General features: G+C 53.5%; 1 protein-coding gene across 2 annotated transcripts in view; it reads right to left on the bottom strand.

Annotated features, from left to right (window-relative positions):
* The window catches only part of RNF213 (ring finger protein 213), a 46367-nt gene that overhangs the window by 21505 nt on the left and 7110 nt on the right, over window positions 1–17752 (bottom strand). For both annotated transcript variants that reach the window (XM_074554796.1, XM_074554795.1), the window contains exons 7-27: window positions 17386–17666; window positions 16531–16790; window positions 15723–15911; window positions 15075–15273; window positions 14379–14431; window positions 13983–14136; window positions 13376–13522; window positions 12720–12818; window positions 11960–12082; window positions 11472–11652; window positions 10748–10921; window positions 10193–10351; window positions 9283–9902; window positions 8834–8999; window positions 8078–8295; window positions 7427–7567; window positions 7171–7332; window positions 5600–6740; window positions 4950–5143; window positions 4438–4590; window positions 195–3779 (exon numbers count right to left, since the gene is read on the bottom strand). In XM_074554796.1, the coding sequence (XP_074410897.1) occupies window positions 195–3779; window positions 4438–4590; window positions 4950–5143; window positions 5600–6740; window positions 7171–7332; window positions 7427–7567; window positions 8078–8295; window positions 8834–8999; window positions 9283–9902; window positions 10193–10351; window positions 10748–10921; window positions 11472–11652; window positions 11960–12082; window positions 12720–12818; window positions 13376–13522; window positions 13983–14136; window positions 14379–14431; window positions 15075–15273; window positions 15723–15911; window positions 16531–16790; window positions 17386–17666 (8399 nt within the window). The remainder of the gene's footprint in view (window positions 1–194; window positions 3780–4437; window positions 4591–4949; window positions 5144–5599; window positions 6741–7170; window positions 7333–7426; window positions 7568–8077; window positions 8296–8833; window positions 9000–9282; window positions 9903–10192; window positions 10352–10747; window positions 10922–11471; window positions 11653–11959; window positions 12083–12719; window positions 12819–13375; window positions 13523–13982; window positions 14137–14378; window positions 14432–15074; window positions 15274–15722; window positions 15912–16530; window positions 16791–17385; window positions 17667–17752) is intronic.

The raw sequence follows: 17752 nt of genomic DNA on the forward strand, positions 1-17752 counted from the left end.
CTGTGCTTGCAGGGCTGCTGGGCTGCTGCAGAGCTGCACTGCATCCCAAAATCAGCATTTATTTGCCAGCACCCACAGGCAGTGCCATGCTACAGGCCTGGCACACACAGCTGAGAGGCGTCAGGAGGGCTGGCAGCGCCCCGGCAGGGCTGGCAGTGCCCTGGGAAGGTTGGCAGCGCCCCGGCAGGGCTCACCTCGGTGAAGGCCGTCTGTGGCCCAGCCCCTGCCCGCACGTGGGCACCCAGGAAGTCGGCGAAGGAGGTGTGGTGCTGCTCCCTGAAGTAGGTGTGTGCCAGGGCGGGCGCCATGAACACCCCCACGGAGTTGCAGAGGCGGATGACGGCGTCAGGGGTGGCACAGTTGAGCAGCGCCAGCCGCGCCCGCTCGGCCACGCGGGGCAGCAGCTCGGCGGGCGCGCAGGCCAGGCGCAGGCGCTGTGTGCCCTGCAGCACCAGCGAGGCGCAGGTGTCGGCGTGGTAGCCCACGAACACGTCCGCGGGGCTGTACTGCTGCTGGCTGATGAAGTGCTCCTCCGTGTTAACGGCCGTGAACTCCTGCACCCAGCGCTCCAGCTCCTGCACGGCCTCCCGCTGCGCCCTGTCCAGCACGGTGCTGATGTCCAGGTAGTGCTTCTCCAGCCGGTTGATCAGTGGGATGGGGAAGTGCCTGTACACCACCTCCTTCTCCTCGATGACGATCAGGCGGAACTCGGGGTGCACCCGGCACTTCACCCGGTGCGTGCCCAGCCCCAGGTCCACGTACTTCTGCCCGGCCAGGTACACGTAGTACTGGTTGAGGGCGTCGTAGAGGCTCTCGTAGAGGTTCTGCAGGTTGAGGAGCACAACCATCTTGCCGGTTTCCATGCACACCTTCACTCGGTTGATGTTCCTGCATATCTGGGTGTATTCTTGGTCCTTAGGAAAACTGGAGCCAAAGATGATTTCTGGCTGCTGGCGGGCGGTGAAAAACGCCTGCTGGAGGATCTGCAGCGCAGCGTAGTTCTCAGTCAACACCAGCAGGTACCTGCAGTCCCCATCCTCAGCACTGCTGTAAATGTTCTGTCGGATCAGCTCTATCCTACTGATATCATGAGCACGTATCTCCCCTTTCTCTAGCAACTTGGAAGTGAATATTTCCAAGGCATTGACGTCATCTTTGCCACCGAAGTTACGAAGAACCACTGCGGCGATGTCCTGAGGTGTGGGCTCGCTTTTGGAGCTCTTGGCTAGGGCAAAAAACATCTTTATGAGGCTGTAGTAGTCACGCAGGCCAAAGAACTCTCTGTCTTGGGCCTTGCAAATGTTTTCATATGCATCTGCAAAGTGATGGAAATACTGCTCGACCTTCTGCAGAGCCCCTCGTGCCGAGCAGCAAATGCCCTTCGCGCTCTCGATGAGCTCCTCTCTGCTGGGGTCACCACGAGACACAAAGATGCCTCGATTCATCTTAGCAGGGTCCAAAGCCCAGTTGGAGATCCCAATGAAGCCAACTTTTTTGTGAGGAAGAGGGACATCATCTATGCAGCCATCCTCCAAAAGTGGATGCAAAGTCTTCAGGGGCATTTTGGGAGAGTCTTCTGCCAGCCCAATCTCATCCAGAACCACCACTGACACATACTCCTCCAAGTTCTTCCCTTCCTGGAATCGAGCACAGTGCTTGAAAGTGCCTATGATGCCCTCTGGAGTGGAGAGGGGGCTGCACTGAAAAGACACGAGATGGATCTGCTTCAGGTCCTTGAACAGATCAGAATGAGCTGCCTGGCCCTGCATAGCATCGGCCACGATGGTTTTTGCCAGGGATTTGGAGCTCCCAGGCTTCCCCACCAGAAAAAGGGGGATTTTCAGCTCAATACAGATGACCATCATGAAGACATTTTCCTTCAAGGCCAGGTTCCTTGCTATGGTATCCCGGAGCGGTACCCCACTCAGGAATAAGTCCTGCATCAGAGTGATTTCTTCCAAAATCTTTTTCTGGGTATCATAAGGCTTTGGGAGGACCTGGCTGATGGCAGTCCTGTATGGTTCCTTCTCTTCCAGGGACGCGTGATAACAGACCCCGACCGCCAGCACCAAGGACCAGATGACACCATTTCTGTCACCGCTGCTCTTGGGGGCTTTCCTCTCAGCCAGGTACTTCTCCAGCTCCCTCAGCAGCATGGGGCTGTGCCTGTAAAACCACTTGAACACCTCCATGCAGCGCTCCACGTCCCGCAGGCTGACAAAGCTGCACTCGTCGTCCCTCTGCCTCATGTACTGCTGGGAGGCAAAGAGCACCTCTGTGACCGTGCTCACGTCGTCCTTGGTCACGAGCAGCAGCTGCTCGGCCACGCGCTGCACGATCTGCTGGATGTACATCTTCTCAGTGCAGTTGTTGAGCTGCCCGAAGTCCCAGACCAGCGGGATCATGCTGGGCGGGAGCGCGTGCACGCGGTACACGAGCTGCCGCAGCGGGATGGAGCCCAGCTTCTCCCGGGTGTCGTCGGCCTTCACCCGGTAGCCCAGCCCAGCCAGCTCCAGGCGCTGGATCATCCTGTCCGTGTGCTTCCGGTAGGGATTGCAGGCTGCAATGATCCTCAGGCCAGAGCCAGGGGCCAGGGGCTGCCCCTGCACCGTGCGGTCACACAGAACCTCCTTGATGCTGCTCACGGCCTCCGTCGTGTTGGCTTCGTCAAAAAAGAGCACGGTGTCCAAGCCGTGCTGCTCCTTGTTGGATATAGCCAGGGCTTCTGCTTCCCTGATCCTGGCGTAGATCATCTCCGCAGTGGTACCTCCGTGAACCTTGACAAGCTTCATGTTCTCCACCTCGACGAAGCTTCTGCGTAACTGGCACAGGAACTTCACCAGCCTGGTTTTCCCACAGCCCGTTTCTCCCATGATGACCACGGGGATGTTGCAGCGGAATCGCATCTCGATGGCCAGGATTTTCAGCATGTTGTCCATGGTGAGCTCGTAGGTCTCATCAGGGTCAAACACCCAGGGGAGCCCCAGCACCATGCAGAGCCTCTCGAGCTTCTCGTTGCGGGGCAGCTGATCGAAGGGCACGTTGAAGGGAACCCTCTGCATTAACAAGCCCTGGTAGAGCTGGGCAGTCATGATGTCCTTCTTGATGACAGTCCCGTTCAGAGGATTGATGGCATCAATGCGATTGCTGGTCTGCTGGAAGTGGAAACCAATGAACGTCATGGACACACGATCCTCATTGAAAAACAGGTAGGGATGAGGCTCTGACTCCCACTTCTTCCTGATGCGGAAAGGAAGCAGATCTTCCTCCGGAACGTTCTCCAGGTGGGACGATCGTCTTCCCGAGCTCTGGTCGGAAATGCTCAGGGAGGGCGTCGCGAAGTCCCGCGCCATTAGAATCATGAAGCCAACCACAAAGTTCTTGAAGCCATTCAGAGTGTCCCCGACAAAGTCAGGGTTGCAGAAGACAGAGGCCTCGCAGTCCCTCAGCTGCACGTTGAGGAACCAGGTGAAGTTGCGGAGCTCTGCCCAGGAGGGATCCACGACCCCGCAGTGCAGCAGGAAGAGCTGCAGGCATTCTGCAGGGCTGCCTTCCACCGAGAGCGCCTCGTAGCAGAACCTGTCCAGGTTACAGCTCTGGTCAAACCTCTTCAGGTACTGGAAGGGTCTCTGGAAAGCCTCACTGCAAAACTCCTCCTCGTCCATTCCCACATGCCCGGCACGGTTCCCAAGTGTCTCCATTTCTAGCACTTCTTTGGGAGACTTGCATGTTATTTTAGGGAACACATCCAAGAAGTGATACTTCTGGTTCACTGACATCTGGAGAAGAGAAAAAGAAAAGGTCATCACAGAGCTGCAGCCTCACTCTTCATCAGCTTAGTTAATTTTAACAGTCTCCTTGCCTAAAACCACAGACCTGGGGAACAGGAGCCAGCCTTTTCCCCGTGCATCCCTTCATCCATTTAAAGTGCACCAAGGAATCCTCTTCCCTCCTACATTTTCCTTCCAGGAACATGAGCCTGGCATCACCTCCAGCCCTTTCTCAAGGCTGCTTCAAAGAAAACTAAACCCAAGAAACTGCTGGTATTTATTCCACTTGCTTCTACATTCTGTTCTTACAGATGCATATAAATATTCCCCTATTTTCAAACATGCAAATTACCATGAGGGAGATTGGATTTTGCATTTTTATGTTTCCTATAAATGTTACAGTGGGGGCAGTGAGGCTTGGACTACCATTCCTTCAGAAATCATCAACCCAATGAAACCAGACAGGCCTAATTTGCTGTCTGGTGTTAGTGACACTTTGTACAACACCAGGGACGCCAGTTTGTTATGGAATACAGCACACCTCCAATGAAACAGGGAACTCCTGTGCTGTGTTCACAGTTACAGTCTCTACAGCTCACCACAGCTATGCACAAACACGTGCAAAGGGACTGAGAAATTCCCAGAAAGGAGCATTGCTGGTACGTACAGGTCTGGCTGCTGCCTTTGGCACTGGGGACCCCTCCAGGATTTCAATGATGTACAGGTGACACTTCTGCCTTAGCCACATATTGCCATTATTATCTGTCAGGTACTGCAGAACCAACAGCTTGAAGAGGAACTCTGGAATTCCACGCTGCACCTGTCACAAGGAGAGACAGCAAAGCACTTCTTTATTTATCCATCACAACTTCACAGAATCACAGAACAGCTGAGGGTGGGGAGGCTCTCTGCTCAAAGCAGGCCCAGCTAGAACAGGCTGCCCAGGGCCACATTCAGTCAGGTTTTCAATGTCTCCAAGGTGGAGACTCTACGGTTTCTCTGGGCAACTGCTCCAGAGTTCAATCACCTTGATGGTATTTGTGTTACTTACACAATAATGAGAGAACACATGCTAGGGAAATGGCTGGTTGAGGAACAAGGGCTTTAAAGAAAGCTCCTGCAAGAGTCCACACAGGACCTGCAGGACAAGGCAGCTGTGAGAAGGAGGGATGTACTCACTGAGGAGGTGATATCAAAATGGAATATCATGGGTTTTGTCTGGTGTTCTTTCTTCAGAAAAGGCAGGAGAGATTTTAGCACTTTATCTTCATCCACTTCTGGTTCAATCAGTCTGATGGTTTTCAGAAGTTCTGTGCAGTCAGGCTGCTCTTCTTGCAGTCTCTCATGCAACCTCTTCACATACAGAGATTTCCCTGTTATTAAAAACACCACAAGAATTAAAGCCATCAATATCAGATATATCACATTAAGACCATAATAGATAAAAGGAAATAAAATGCTTAAGAACTCTATGCCCTAAAATCTCTGGAGCTTCCTAAAAGGCATTCCAGAATAAAGTCTAAATCTGGTTTGAGCAGCTGGAGCCTGGAATCCAACACATGGCTCTTGTTTATCTAGAAGGTTTATTTTCTTTCCACTGCCTGAGAGAAGCTTTACTCTTTATTAGGACTTGAATCTATTCTATTTTGTGCTTGTTTTTAAGTCAAACCATGGGACAAGGTGACTTCCAGCTTTCACCTCCCTGCACTGACTAGTCTGAATTGTTCTTTTTGACTGAGGCACTTAAATCTTGACACAAAACCTGGCGAGGGCAACTCCACCCTGCTTTTGAGCTCTCAGCAGAGCCCACGCTGCCCCTGCCATCTTACCCATGCCAGCTCTTTTGGAGGACACAATCCCAACACACATGTGCTCCTTGAACACGGCTGCGGCCGAGTCGGAGGGCTGAGGCACTCGGAAGTGGCGCTGCAGGTACTGCTGGATCTCTGCCCGTGACCTCTGGGGAATCATGTGCACCTTGTAGTGGCTGAAGGCAGAGGGCAGGTAGCTGTTCTCCCCCTCGCAGTTGCACAGGATGATGAGCCTGTAGGAGCTGTTGTAGCACTGCAGGTGCTGGAACAGCTCCTCTGCCCTCTTGCTCACGTCGTAGCTCAGCTCATCGGCGTAGAGCATGGTGTAGATCTTGTTCCCCCCCTGGCAGGGGATGAGGCAGCGGCGCAGGAACAGCCCCACCTGCTCCGCGCTGGTCTGGGGCGTGCACAGCAGCACCTCATCAAAGGTGGGCAGGGGCTGCTCGGGGCTGTTCATGTAGATGGCCAGGGCGGAGCTGAGCACCTCGGAGCGAGGGCAGCTGATGAGGTTGGGCTGGCCCACGTAGAGCAGGTCCTGAGGGAAGGCTCTGGTGACACGATCCCTGCCCCTGCTGGCCAGGCTCTTCAGCCACACGCCCAGAGTGTCCATGTCCAGGCAGCTGGGCAGGAAGGAGCCCATGTTGCTCATGTAGCACTCCCAGATGTGCTCCAGCCGCGCGCTCAGGTCCCTCTCCCCATCCAGCAGCACTTGGAAGTCAGAGCCAGCCTGGGCTGAGCTGGGAGGGCCCTGGCTCTCGAGGGCTGTGAGCACATCCTGCTCGGTGCAGTGGGGGTTGAGGAAGGAGAGCATCATGAGGGCAGCCTGGCTGGGGCTGCCCCTGCCCAGCTCTGAGCACAGGAACACCAGCTGCTCCGCGCTGTAGTAGTTCAGGTAGAAATGCTCACAACGCTTGGCGTTCATGAAGCTTTTCCAGCTCTCCAGGAAGCTCTCCATGGTCTTGCAGAGGGCTAGGAGCACAGTTGCCATATCCCCTTGCCCTTCCAGCACTGGGATGGGGCCCAGGGAGAAGTCTATAAAAACACAGGATTCTTTGTGGGGTGAACAATACACCTGGGCAAGCCAGGAGCGGAAAAGCATGTTCCCAGCTGAGTACAGGTCTATAAAGGCCTGGGCAAGTCTCTGGACATTGGAAAAGACCTGTGGGAGGACAGAGGAGAGAGAAACGAGCTGATTTACGAGTTTCAGCCACGAAACCACTGGAAAGACATTCAATGAAGAGAAAGTCTTTGGCTCCAAGGTGCGTCAGGCCTTGCACAGCAGCCACAGACTCTCTGTGACTTTTTAACAGCAGCATCCCCAGGAAATCAGGAAGGAACTCCCAGCTTGCTACAAAATGACAGTGATGCTGCCAGCCAGGACAATCCCCAGTGCAGCCAGAGGATAAGGCCACCAACCAGTTCACTGTTCTGTCTCCAGCTTAGGTCCACCTTAGCAAGGAACCAAAGGCAGGAACACCCACGCGCCTGTGACCACCACCCCCAGCAACTCCACTGCCAACCACAGCCCTAAAAGCAGGGAAAGCCCAGCCTGGCCCCAACACCAGCAATCCCTGGGTTTGGAATCTGACCTCAGAGAACCTCTCCACCTCCAGGCCTTGCTCTCCCTTGGCCGACATGAGCATCAGCTTGTTCTGCAGCTCGCGGAGCTCTGCCAGCGAGTACTTCCAGGAGGCCTCGGTGTCCCCCGAGCTCCCCGGGAGGGTGAAGCGCAGGACACTGTCCAAGGAGACCTGCCAGGAGCAGGAAGGAGCTGTCAGCGTGGCTGGGGCCGAGCTCTGCCCCCGGGCAGGAGGGGCAGAGGGAGCTGAGTGACCCCAGCCTCACCTTCTGGCCATCAGCTGGGGCCCTCAGCACGTAGACCCCTCTGCTGTTGATGGCAGCTGCCAGGGACAGCGAGGACAGCTCCACGGAGCCATGGCTCTCCTTCACTGTCTTCAGCCACTCCAGGTGCTGGGCCGAGGCACGCTGTGGGGAGAGGAGACACTGCACTGCCCGACTGCTCTGAAATGTCATCACTGCTCACACCTGACCAGGGCAAACAGCTTGGGCTGCCACGAAAGTTTTGTGATGGAGAAGGAAGGAATGAGTACGGGTCTCAGCCTGCTCCTTCTGCACAGCTCTTCCTTACCGACTCCATGGGAGGCGGAACAGAGCCCACAGTGCTCCAACACCTCTTGCTACAGAGGCAGACGCTGCTGCAACAGGGTAAGAGGTCTCAAGCATTTGCCTCCCCTCTTCCCCACCAAACTTTCACAAGCCAGGCCACACCACATCACACTGGAAAGCCTCATGGTGCCCTGGAGAAACACCAGCTCCAGCTGCTGCAGGGAACTTTTGTGCCACAGGAATATCAGCTGTTTTTCCTCCCATAACAAGAGTCATAGGTGCCATTTGGCCAGTGCAGCCCAACTTCCAGCCACTCCTGGAAGGCAGAGAGGCAGGAGGATGCAGAGGCCCCGCTCCAGCAGCACTCACCAGTTTCTCAGGGAGGGTCTCATCGCTGTCCAGGGCTCGCCACAGCTTCTGCAGGCAGCGCATGAAGTCCTCGAAGCCCGAGTCGTGGCGCAGCTCGTAGAGCAGGGAGGAGTAGCCGTGCACAGTGCCGTGGAAACAGGCCACACGGTCCACGTCCATGTCGTTCTCCCCCGCCGAGATGGAGGCCAGGTCAACAAACACCTTCAGCTCGTTGATGTCTGAAACGAGGCACACGGGAGTGAGCAACGTGTGGGGCAGCTCACACACCAGCCCACATCACCACCCTCTACAGGAAATGCAGGGAGAACGCCTTCAACAGCAGCTCCTGGCTAACTGCCCCCTCCCCACCAGCTCTCCCAGGCCATCCATCCATCCATGGACCCCCACAGGCCCCCAGCCAGGATGGGAGCAGTGCCTGGGGGTGTGCTCAGGTGAACTGTGCGGGTCAGACAGCTCAGCTGGCACACACACAGCTCCATCCCCTGAAACAACGGGTCTCGACTGAGCAGCAGCAGCTGCTGAAGCCCTCCAGGCCAGCCCAGCTCCCAGCAGGGTGGTCTCTGTGTGCTGCACCAGTGCCTGGGCACATTTAAAGGGTCCTCATAGCACATTCCACACCAAAACCCAGCAGAGATGGAACTCTCAACACCAGAAGCTGCACAAAGCAGATGGGTCAGGGATTCAGTGTTCCTTCTTCCCCCTCACAGGCTGCTGTCCCTTCTCGTACTCTGTGATTGCTGGGTGAGCAGCACACACCTTTCAGTGCCTCTCTGACCCAGCAGACAAACTCCTTCTGCTGGGCCAGCTCCCTCAGACAGCCACGGCGGGGCACAGTGATCCCCTGCAGCAGCTTCTTGGCTTGCACGAGCTCAGGGCTGATGGAATCCAGCTTCTGGGTCTTGTAGGATTCAAGCTTTTCTGTCTGGAAAGCAAGTGGTGCAAACACACACTGAATCTGGAATTGGGAATGCCACTGCTTCTGCAGCAGGGAAAGGAAAGCCCTCTGCAAAGCCACACCCCAACAGAGCAGCACCATCACCTCCCTTTAAGGAATGACTACACAAAGGCACTTGGAACATCTGAATTTTACCTCAAATAAGCTTTTTGCTTCAAGGAATGGCTCTGACAAACTGGGGTAGACTTGTGGGAAGGTTCAAATTTAGCCAACACCCTGACAGTACAAAGCCAAGGTCAGGGATACTTACTATATGCAACAAGTTTTCCAGGATACTGAAGTCACCAGAGAGGCCTAAACTCTCTTTGACATGGGCAATGATCTTGGCAGCATCCAAGGTTAAATGCATTTCATGGTACTGCTGGATCTGTTGCATTCGCAGGTCAACCCAGCCTCTGTCCTCTGCAGGCTGAAGGCCACAGATGGTGTTCAGCTCCACCCTGAGATCCTCAGGATGATTTGTGAATTCCTGAAAAGTTCTATCCACAGCAGAAAGCGTGAGACTTCCTGATCTGAGATCATCATACAGCATGGCATAGCTGTCAAAGCAAGGGCGGATCACGCTGTTCAAAACCTCATCAAGGTCCAGCTCAGGAGCAATCTCCTCCTCGTCCTCGTCCTCCTCCTCATCCTCATCCTCCTCTGGACTGTCACACACATACTCCTCTCCTGCCTTCTGTGCTGCTTCCTCCCAGAACTGCTGGAAGATCAGGCTGTCCTTGAAAGAGTGCATTTTGTGGACAAACTCTTTCAGCTCAGGGCTCAGGCTGTAGAAGGCCTGCAGGGGCCTCCTTCCCAGCAGCACAACTTGATTCAGTCTTTTGAAGCGAAGATCTTTTGAGTGTTGAAATGCCACCTCACCAACATTCACTGTAAACCAGAGACAGGCCAGAGGGAGATCAGCTGGTGCAGGCTGGTTCCAGCTCCCTTCATCCCACCCCTCACGCCACAAAATGCTGCCAGGCAGGTGGACCCCTCCAAGTGTCATTTGATGCACAACCACTCACTTGATCCCCTCAATGCTCTGGTTTTACTTCCCCCACCCCTCCTCACCCTCACTTTGGGGCTTAGAATCAAACCTGCTCCCAAAGCCCAGAGATTTTCAAGGAAAATGCTGTTTTCTAGAGTTGCCACTTCCAGACTGCTCCTCCAGACTCTACCTCTCACAGACTTCTGCACCTTCCTGCACATGCTCAGGAAGGTTCCTACTGCTTTTTCCTCTCTTCTGAGCTGTGTGACTTCTTCATGCCTCAATGCCAGCAGCTCTTTTAGGCTTCTCTGGAGCAGCTCCTTTTCCTCACTCGGTCGTTGCTGGTGCTCTGAAAGAAAACTCACCTGTAGTCACAAAGCAGAACTTCCCAGGCCCTGCATCCCAACTCAGGCTGGGAACTGCAGAGTCACTAACCCTGCAGTGACAACACAAACTGGAGCTGGGAGCTGCCTGCCCAGGCCAAGGGACAGCACTCCAAACTGCTGCAGCACTTCCTGAGCATTCCCAACCCCTGCAGGCCCTCCTGAGCATCCCCAGCCCCTCCTGAGCATCCCCAGCCCCTTCCTGAGCATCCCCAGCCCCTTCCTGAGCATCCCCAGCCCCTTCCTGAGCATCCCCAGCCCCTTCCTGAGCATCCCCAGCCCCTGCAGGCCCTCCTGAGCACCCCCAGCATCACCAGAGTGATGCTCTCAGCCAACCATGCCCCTCTGAAGCCATCCCTCACTTGTCTCCCAGATGCAGAGGAACTGCTCCTGGTGCTGGAACACCTCCTCCAGGTGTTTCACCAGGATGCAGCCGCTGTGGATGTCGTCGGTGACACTCGTGAGCACAGAGTCTGCGATGGCCATGACATCCTTGGCTTCCTCTGTCAGCTTGTCCAGGAGGTTTCTGTTTGTTCCTGTTCCAGACACAAAGCACGTCATGTTTCCCAAACAACAGGGAGAATCAGGAACTTTTCCATGCCATGGCACAGAGTCCTTCCATTTCCTACTGAACCCTACCCAAGAGCCTGTGGACTCACACCACCCTCCAACCCCTCATGTCTTTTTGAACAAAGCCAGGATCTCAGGACAGCAATGTGGAAACCTTCCATGGAGAGCCCAGACCCAAACTCTGTGGGGAAAACAAAAGCCACTAGGATCCATTCACTTGGCCAACTCTTTGGGCATTTTTGTGAGCCAATAACTTGTGAGAACTTCTCAGAGAAAGATGTTATGGTCCACAAATCCCGAGGAAGCTGCAGTGGATTAGAAGTGGAACAGTGGCTTCTTCTTCCTTGGCCTTCCCTCTCCAAACCCAAATAGTTCCCTCTCCAAGCTGAATAGTTCAAGCTTTGAGATAGGAACTAAAACAAGAGCAGGACAATTCCTCTCTGCTGCTCTGTGCAGTGGCAGCAGTGGGGCAGAGAAAAGCTTCTCTGGCCTCCTAAAACCCAACTACAGACCTACCATTAAAGCTGAAGGTATGTTTGATGTCAGGCCACGTGAGCAGGTGGTGCAGAATCGTATCAAAATCACCCTCAGACTGCCCAGGCCTGACTGGCCACGACTTGACAATGACAGCAGACACAAGCTGGCTGAACTGGCCCATGTTGTAGGCAGAGATCTGCTCCAGGAGATTGCTCTGCATCTGCCAGGGCACACAGAGAGGGCAGGGGTGGGTCAGACCCTGGGGTCCCGCTGTGTCTGTGCCTGCCAAACCAGCCCTGGGACACAACTGACACCAGAGCTCACAGTGGAAACACATCACAAACATTCCTCACGGACCTCATTTCCTGATTTCTTGTTGATATTTTTGTTGTTGCTTTAACAAACACAGCAACTCAAGCAACATCCACCTTCCCCTTCCACCACGAGGCACACCCCTGTGCAACAGAATTGCTGGGGAATTTAACTTTTCTGTCTCCTCCCTTCCCCTACCAGGGCACACACCATACCTGGCAAGCTGCAGGCACAGCCTCTACAGCACAGTTGTGGAAGCACCAGCTGATGGAGGGGTCCATCTGTGTGATTTGGAGATGCTGACAGCAATACACCAAGATTTGGTTCACTGGAGGCTCCTGAAGGGCAAAAGAGAGATTTCTCATAAACTCAATAGCGTTTCTCCTGGCAGCATGAAGCAGTGCTGCTATCAGGACAATAAAAGGAACCTGAACATCAGCCCATTTCTGAGGGCCTGGGAGAGAGATCAAACAGATAAATGCTTGGAAAAGATTTTAATGACTTCCATCTAAAGACTGTGATTACTTAATATCCACCTCTCCAAGCCAAGCTCACAGCAGAAAATATTTGTTTCCTGCTTTCACTGTGAAAATCAATGGCTTAAGGAAATGTGTAACTGCTGTAGGAAGGAGATGAGGAGATAGTCCCTTCCAAAGGGACACTGTCTAACACAGCTGGGTGTGCATTGGGAGCCTGAACAGCACAAGGAATGAAAAGAGAGGCACCAACTTGGCTTCTCTGAGCCCCATGGTGTTTACTTTGCACTTGCTGGTTCTTAAACCCACAGAGGTGACAATTGTTCAGAATGTGGATTTCCTCTGAAGCACCAGGACGTGCAGCCAGGCCTCTGACCAAGGTTACAGCATGGGACATTGCCATGGCCAGAGCCACTCTGCACCTGTCCTGCTCCAAGCTCAGCACAAGCCACTGCATCTGCTCTGGACAGCAGCCAAGGCTGCCTGGAGTCTCCCCTACCTGCTGGATTCTTTTCTTCAGATCTGCAAGTAAAGTGTTCCTCCAGGTCTGGGTGAACTGCTCATCTGGAAAGCTGATAGTCACAAACTTATTCCAAGCCTGCAGGGGACAAGCACACCAAGGCAAAGCACTGAGTGCTGGGATTTCACAGAGAAAGGAAATGAAAACAATGTAGAGATGCCCCACACGCCTCAGACAGCCTGCAGCCCTTCCAGATGTTTCCACCCTGAGGAAAAGGAGCACTCCCAGAGCTGCAAAAGGCAGCTTCTAAGCCCAAACAGTGTGTAAGTGTCTCAGCTGCTGAAGGAGAGTTTTGGGTGAGCCACTTCCACCCTGCTGCTGCAAACTGTGCCAGGGAGGGCCGGGAGCAGCAGAGCTCAGGCTGGCAGGGCTGCTCTGAGCTCTGCTGCTGGAAGGCCTGAGGACAACCAGAGGGACACACTGGGAGCAGGACAACCCCAAGGGGCAGCTCCTCACCCCAGCAGGGCCTTCAGGAACACCACGGATGAGCAGAGCTCCAACACTGCCCATCCCCACCCATTCCTTACCCAGCCACAGCTGCAGAGCCCAGCAAAGAGCCCTGAGCAGCAGACTCAAGACCCTGGCTAAGCCACTGCAAAGCCCCTTTGTACTGACATTATCAGAAGGTAACAGACCCGAAGTTCAAAGAACAAAGAGAAGGCCACGTGGTCCAGGTACTCCTTCAGTAACTTCTCCTTTAAAACGTTTCTGAACCAGGCACGAGCTTCCCTCAGAGCTCCACTGAGCAGCTTTGGCACTTCCTGCACAGCATCCCCTGGAACCTGCCCACACAGAGGGGAAGACAACAAAATAAACACAGTTCAAGCAGGACAGCAATGGACAACTGATTTAAATCAGTATTTCTAAAGAGAAGGCCCAAACACACCCAGAACACACGAGGGCCAGCAACAGACCCAGCACTGCTTGAATAAAGAGCAGAGGCTGGGAAAGTGCACTGCTTACAGGCAGGCTGTGCTTAAGCTTGTTCCAGGTTTTGTTTAAGGGGAAACAAAACCAGCCTTAAAACAAAGCTTATCACATCAAACCTGAGCACCTGACCTTATTTTCAATAAGAACCAAACTCATCAGGTGACTCCACACCTCTGAGATTATCAGAGTCTTGCTCAGAGTGTGAATTCTTCAAGCTGAGACTGGGTCTGACCTAAAAGCAGTGTGTTGTGCCACTCCTGTGACATTTCTGGGTACCTTGCTGGTATCAAGCCAAGAGCTCTTGGTACTCACAGCTGGGGGCTGAAGCTGGGCAACCTTGGCAACCAGGGTGGCAGCAGTGGCCGGGATCAGGAACAGGCTCACAGCCCTGGCAGCCCTGCAGAGCCTCTCATGCAGCCTGAGGCAGCAGGACAAGCAGCCCTGCCAAGAAGGAGCCCCCAGAGCTCTGCAGGGCAGCAACACAGAGGGACAGTTAATTTTCTGCTCAGAGGAAAAATAAAAAATTAAAAACAAAGTAAAAACCTCCCCAATTTCCACACGGTGTGGCAGCTGCCTCCCTCAGCTGCGTTTAAAATTGGGATAGAACTCCAGGATTGTTTTCTCCACAGAGATTTCAAGGCACACAAGCAGGGCCCCAGCCCTGGTGCAGAGGCAGACAATGCTCTCACAGAGATGCACTGCACTTACCTGGCTAGGGGCTCATCCAAGGCACTCAGCACTGTGGTGAGAATCTCCTCTACCTGAGAATGGAAAGACAAAAATATGAAACTGTGGAAGAAATTGTACAGACTGATTTCTGATTAGCTGAGGAAGAAGGAACTCACTATTCCTTTGCATCTTCTCCAACATTTTTATAAACACTCTGTAAAATAGCAGAACTTATTTACTGGATGTCAGAGCCAACACCTGGGCAGCTTTTATATGCACAAACCCAAGCTGTCCTTGCAATTTGGAGGTCTCAAATCTATTATTAGTTGCAAGGCCCTACTCCTGCTGTCCTCACATCAACACAAGAGTTTTCACAACAGCAGGAAAATCTCCCAAACCAGCAGCTTCTTGCCCAACCCTCCTGTGCAAAAATCAGTTTCAGTAGATGTCTGAGGAGGTCAGGAATGAAATATTTGCCATCGGTAACCAAGAGCAAACGCAGCCAAGAAACCCTCCCCTCATCAATGCCAACACCACTTTTTGCTGCAGACAACCCCAGCTCTCCCCCTGAGGAGTGTCTGCCTTCAGAGCAGCTGTTTTTGCTGTCAGCCAGGTTTGAAGCTCTCTGTGCTGTGACCTGCTGCCAGCCCAGTGCCCTCAGGGGTGCCCAAGGACAGCCAGGAGCCCAGTGTGAGCCCTCATCCCAGAGCTGGGCAGAGCTGCCCGATGACAAACCTGAGAGCGGCTCCACAAGAGGTCAACATTCTCCAGCCTGTACAGAACACCCTGAAGGGTAACTAGGAGCTCACTGGAGAAGTCTCTTATGAACTCAGCCAGGCTCTCCAGGGGCAGCACACAGAGCCAGGACTTGACCAGAGTCCCATCAAATTCCATCAGGTGCTTCTTTTCTCTCATTCGTGCCAGCAGGGTCTCTCTGGAGGGAGACAAAACAAAATCTTCAGCATTCCAAGGAACAAAAGGCCTTGAGCTCGTGCAGCCCACACAGGAGCCTCCTCCTCATTCCTGTGCTTCTGTCCCTGCAGCTGAGATCAGGGGGAGGCCCCAGGGCCCTGGGGTGGCACAGCAGAACCAAACCCCTGAGCACAAGCACCAGGGAAGAGAAACTCCTGGTCTTGCTCAGACTGTACACAAGAGGAGCAGCTTTAGCTCCCACCTGCTCCCTGGCTGCCAGAACTGGGGGGGTTGTGTTTGAGGGGTCACACCGTGACTTGGTGACCTCTGAGCCACCAGTGTGCCTGTGCCCAAGTACCCCAAACGTGCTACATTTCATACTCTTTACAAATGAGGGAGGGAAAAACAAACAAACAAAAAAAGAGAGATGAGGAGTGCACTGGGAGGAACGGAGAGCTCTGGAAAACTCACCCATGTTGCTTCCTCCTGATTTCAGCAAATGGAAGCCCTTCCAGCCCTGCCCAGGTGTCCTCCTCCAGCAGCCCGTGCTCCTGCTGCAGGGGAGCAGCAAAGGAATGCAGAAGGGGAAGGACCCACACCCACTGCTCCACGTTACACTCAAGGCACCTCTGGCACAAGCTTGTCAGGTCGACCTTCAAGCTAAAAAAAACAAAACGAAACAAACACACTGAGTGAAAGAGCAGCTTTATCCCAGCCTTGAGAACACCCTCGGGGTGTGGGAGGCTACGTTTCAATCTCCCTGTGTGCCTTTAATTAACCTCTGGGCATTATTTCAGCTCCATCTACTCTTCACTGCAGAGGGTACCTGTGCAGGTTTAAGGCCCAGAGCTGCAATGTTGCTGAATCTCTCTGCACAGACCCTGCTGCTGGAGCCCTGGGAAGATCCAATCCTTCAGCTACAGCCTCCCCACGAGCCACCCCAGCCCAGTGACAGCCACGCAGAGAAGGGCTCCAGAAAGAAATGCAATGGCTGCAGCTGTGTGAGTGAAGCACTCCACATCCAGCTCCAGCTAAGCAGTCAGATCACAACCTGGCAGACAGGCACTCCAGGGGAAACCAACCAAAGAGTGTGGAATGGTGCACTGCAGCCTTGCCTGGATGTAAGCCCTGCTTCAGGCAGGAGGATGGAATTGAGACCTCCAAAAATACCTTCAAATGTAGCTTTTTCTCTGGTTCTCTGGCAGTAGAGAGCTGGATTCCTGTTGCTTTATCAAAGCAACACCAGCCTGGTCAGTTAGAAGGTACATGGAGCACTTACCTGGTAACTCCTGCAAAAGCCTGTTTGATGTGATGGATCTCATCCTGTACAGCTTGTGGTGACACCTGATCCAAGCACAGGAGGCTGCACAGGTCGGCCAGGTCACTTTTAGGTACTGAGAATGAATAGTTCTCAACTACCACAACAATGGTGAGCCCCAGAGCCAGCTTGCTTTGGATGATTCTGTCCTCTGGAGCTGCTTCTGGTGCAAGGAAAGGGACAGCTATTTTCTTCATGTATTTTAGCAGCAAATCATTCACCTGGGGCAAAGAAGAGAAGAAACAAAGCAAGCACAGCATTAGTCTCTCTTCTGAAGCCAATGTCTTCTGCCAATTCCAGCAAGGCCACAGGAGAGGAAGGAGCAGCCCCAACAACCAGAACAGACAATGTGGCATTTCTGTCACATTTCCTAATTATGTCAAGTAAGAAATTTTGGATTCCAGAAGCCCTGCTGGCATCACTGCTTAGAACAAGATCAGGAGCTTCTCCCAAAAAGCAGGCAGGTTTGGAGCAAGACATGAGTGCAGAGTTGTCAGTGACAGAACAACTGGCAGCAAAACTTAATGGCAAGGCTTAGGAAATCAATACCCAGACACAAAACCCACTCAGGTGTGAAGTCACCACGTCACAGCCCTGCTGCTGACCCCCCTGGGGTCTCAGAACCACACTGAGGTGCACAGGCTGACTGAAGCCCCCAAGGAGTCAGTGACAGCCACCCCAGAAGGATCCCCACTGCTTCTGTGCCTGAACTTGGACTGGAAAAGCAAAATTAACCCAGCGAGGTCAACAGCAACATTAAAGTTTGGGTTCAGTAACAGAGTGTTTTCTGTCTCTGTGCAAGAGAAGGCAGATTACCTGCTCTGTGCTGAAGTTTAACTCTCTCCACACTGTTTCCTTGCCATCAAACACTCGCTGGGCTCCTGCAACGTTATGGAACTGCTTCAGCTGGCAGAAGAAATTCCTCAGATTGTCAGGACTCCAGGTTCCAAGAATGCTGAAGATACTTTCTAGCATAATATTGGCAGCTATTTTCTTCCCTTCCACCACTTCCTTGGTTTTATCAAAAGTAAAGATCTGCCAGAAGTTTTTGAGCTTGGAAGGCCTTGCACACACAATGTCATCGTACTGGTGCCACTCTGGAACAGGAACACAGGGAAACAGCCATAGCAGTCAGGGCCTTTTCCCTCCCAGCTGCCTCAGCAATCCCCCCAGCGCCCAGACA

This window comes from Zonotrichia albicollis, chromosome 19 (assembly GCF_047830755.1).
Source record: "Zonotrichia albicollis isolate bZonAlb1 chromosome 19, bZonAlb1.hap1, whole genome shotgun sequence".
NCBI lineage: Eukaryota > Metazoa > Chordata > Aves > Passeriformes > Passerellidae > Zonotrichia > Zonotrichia albicollis.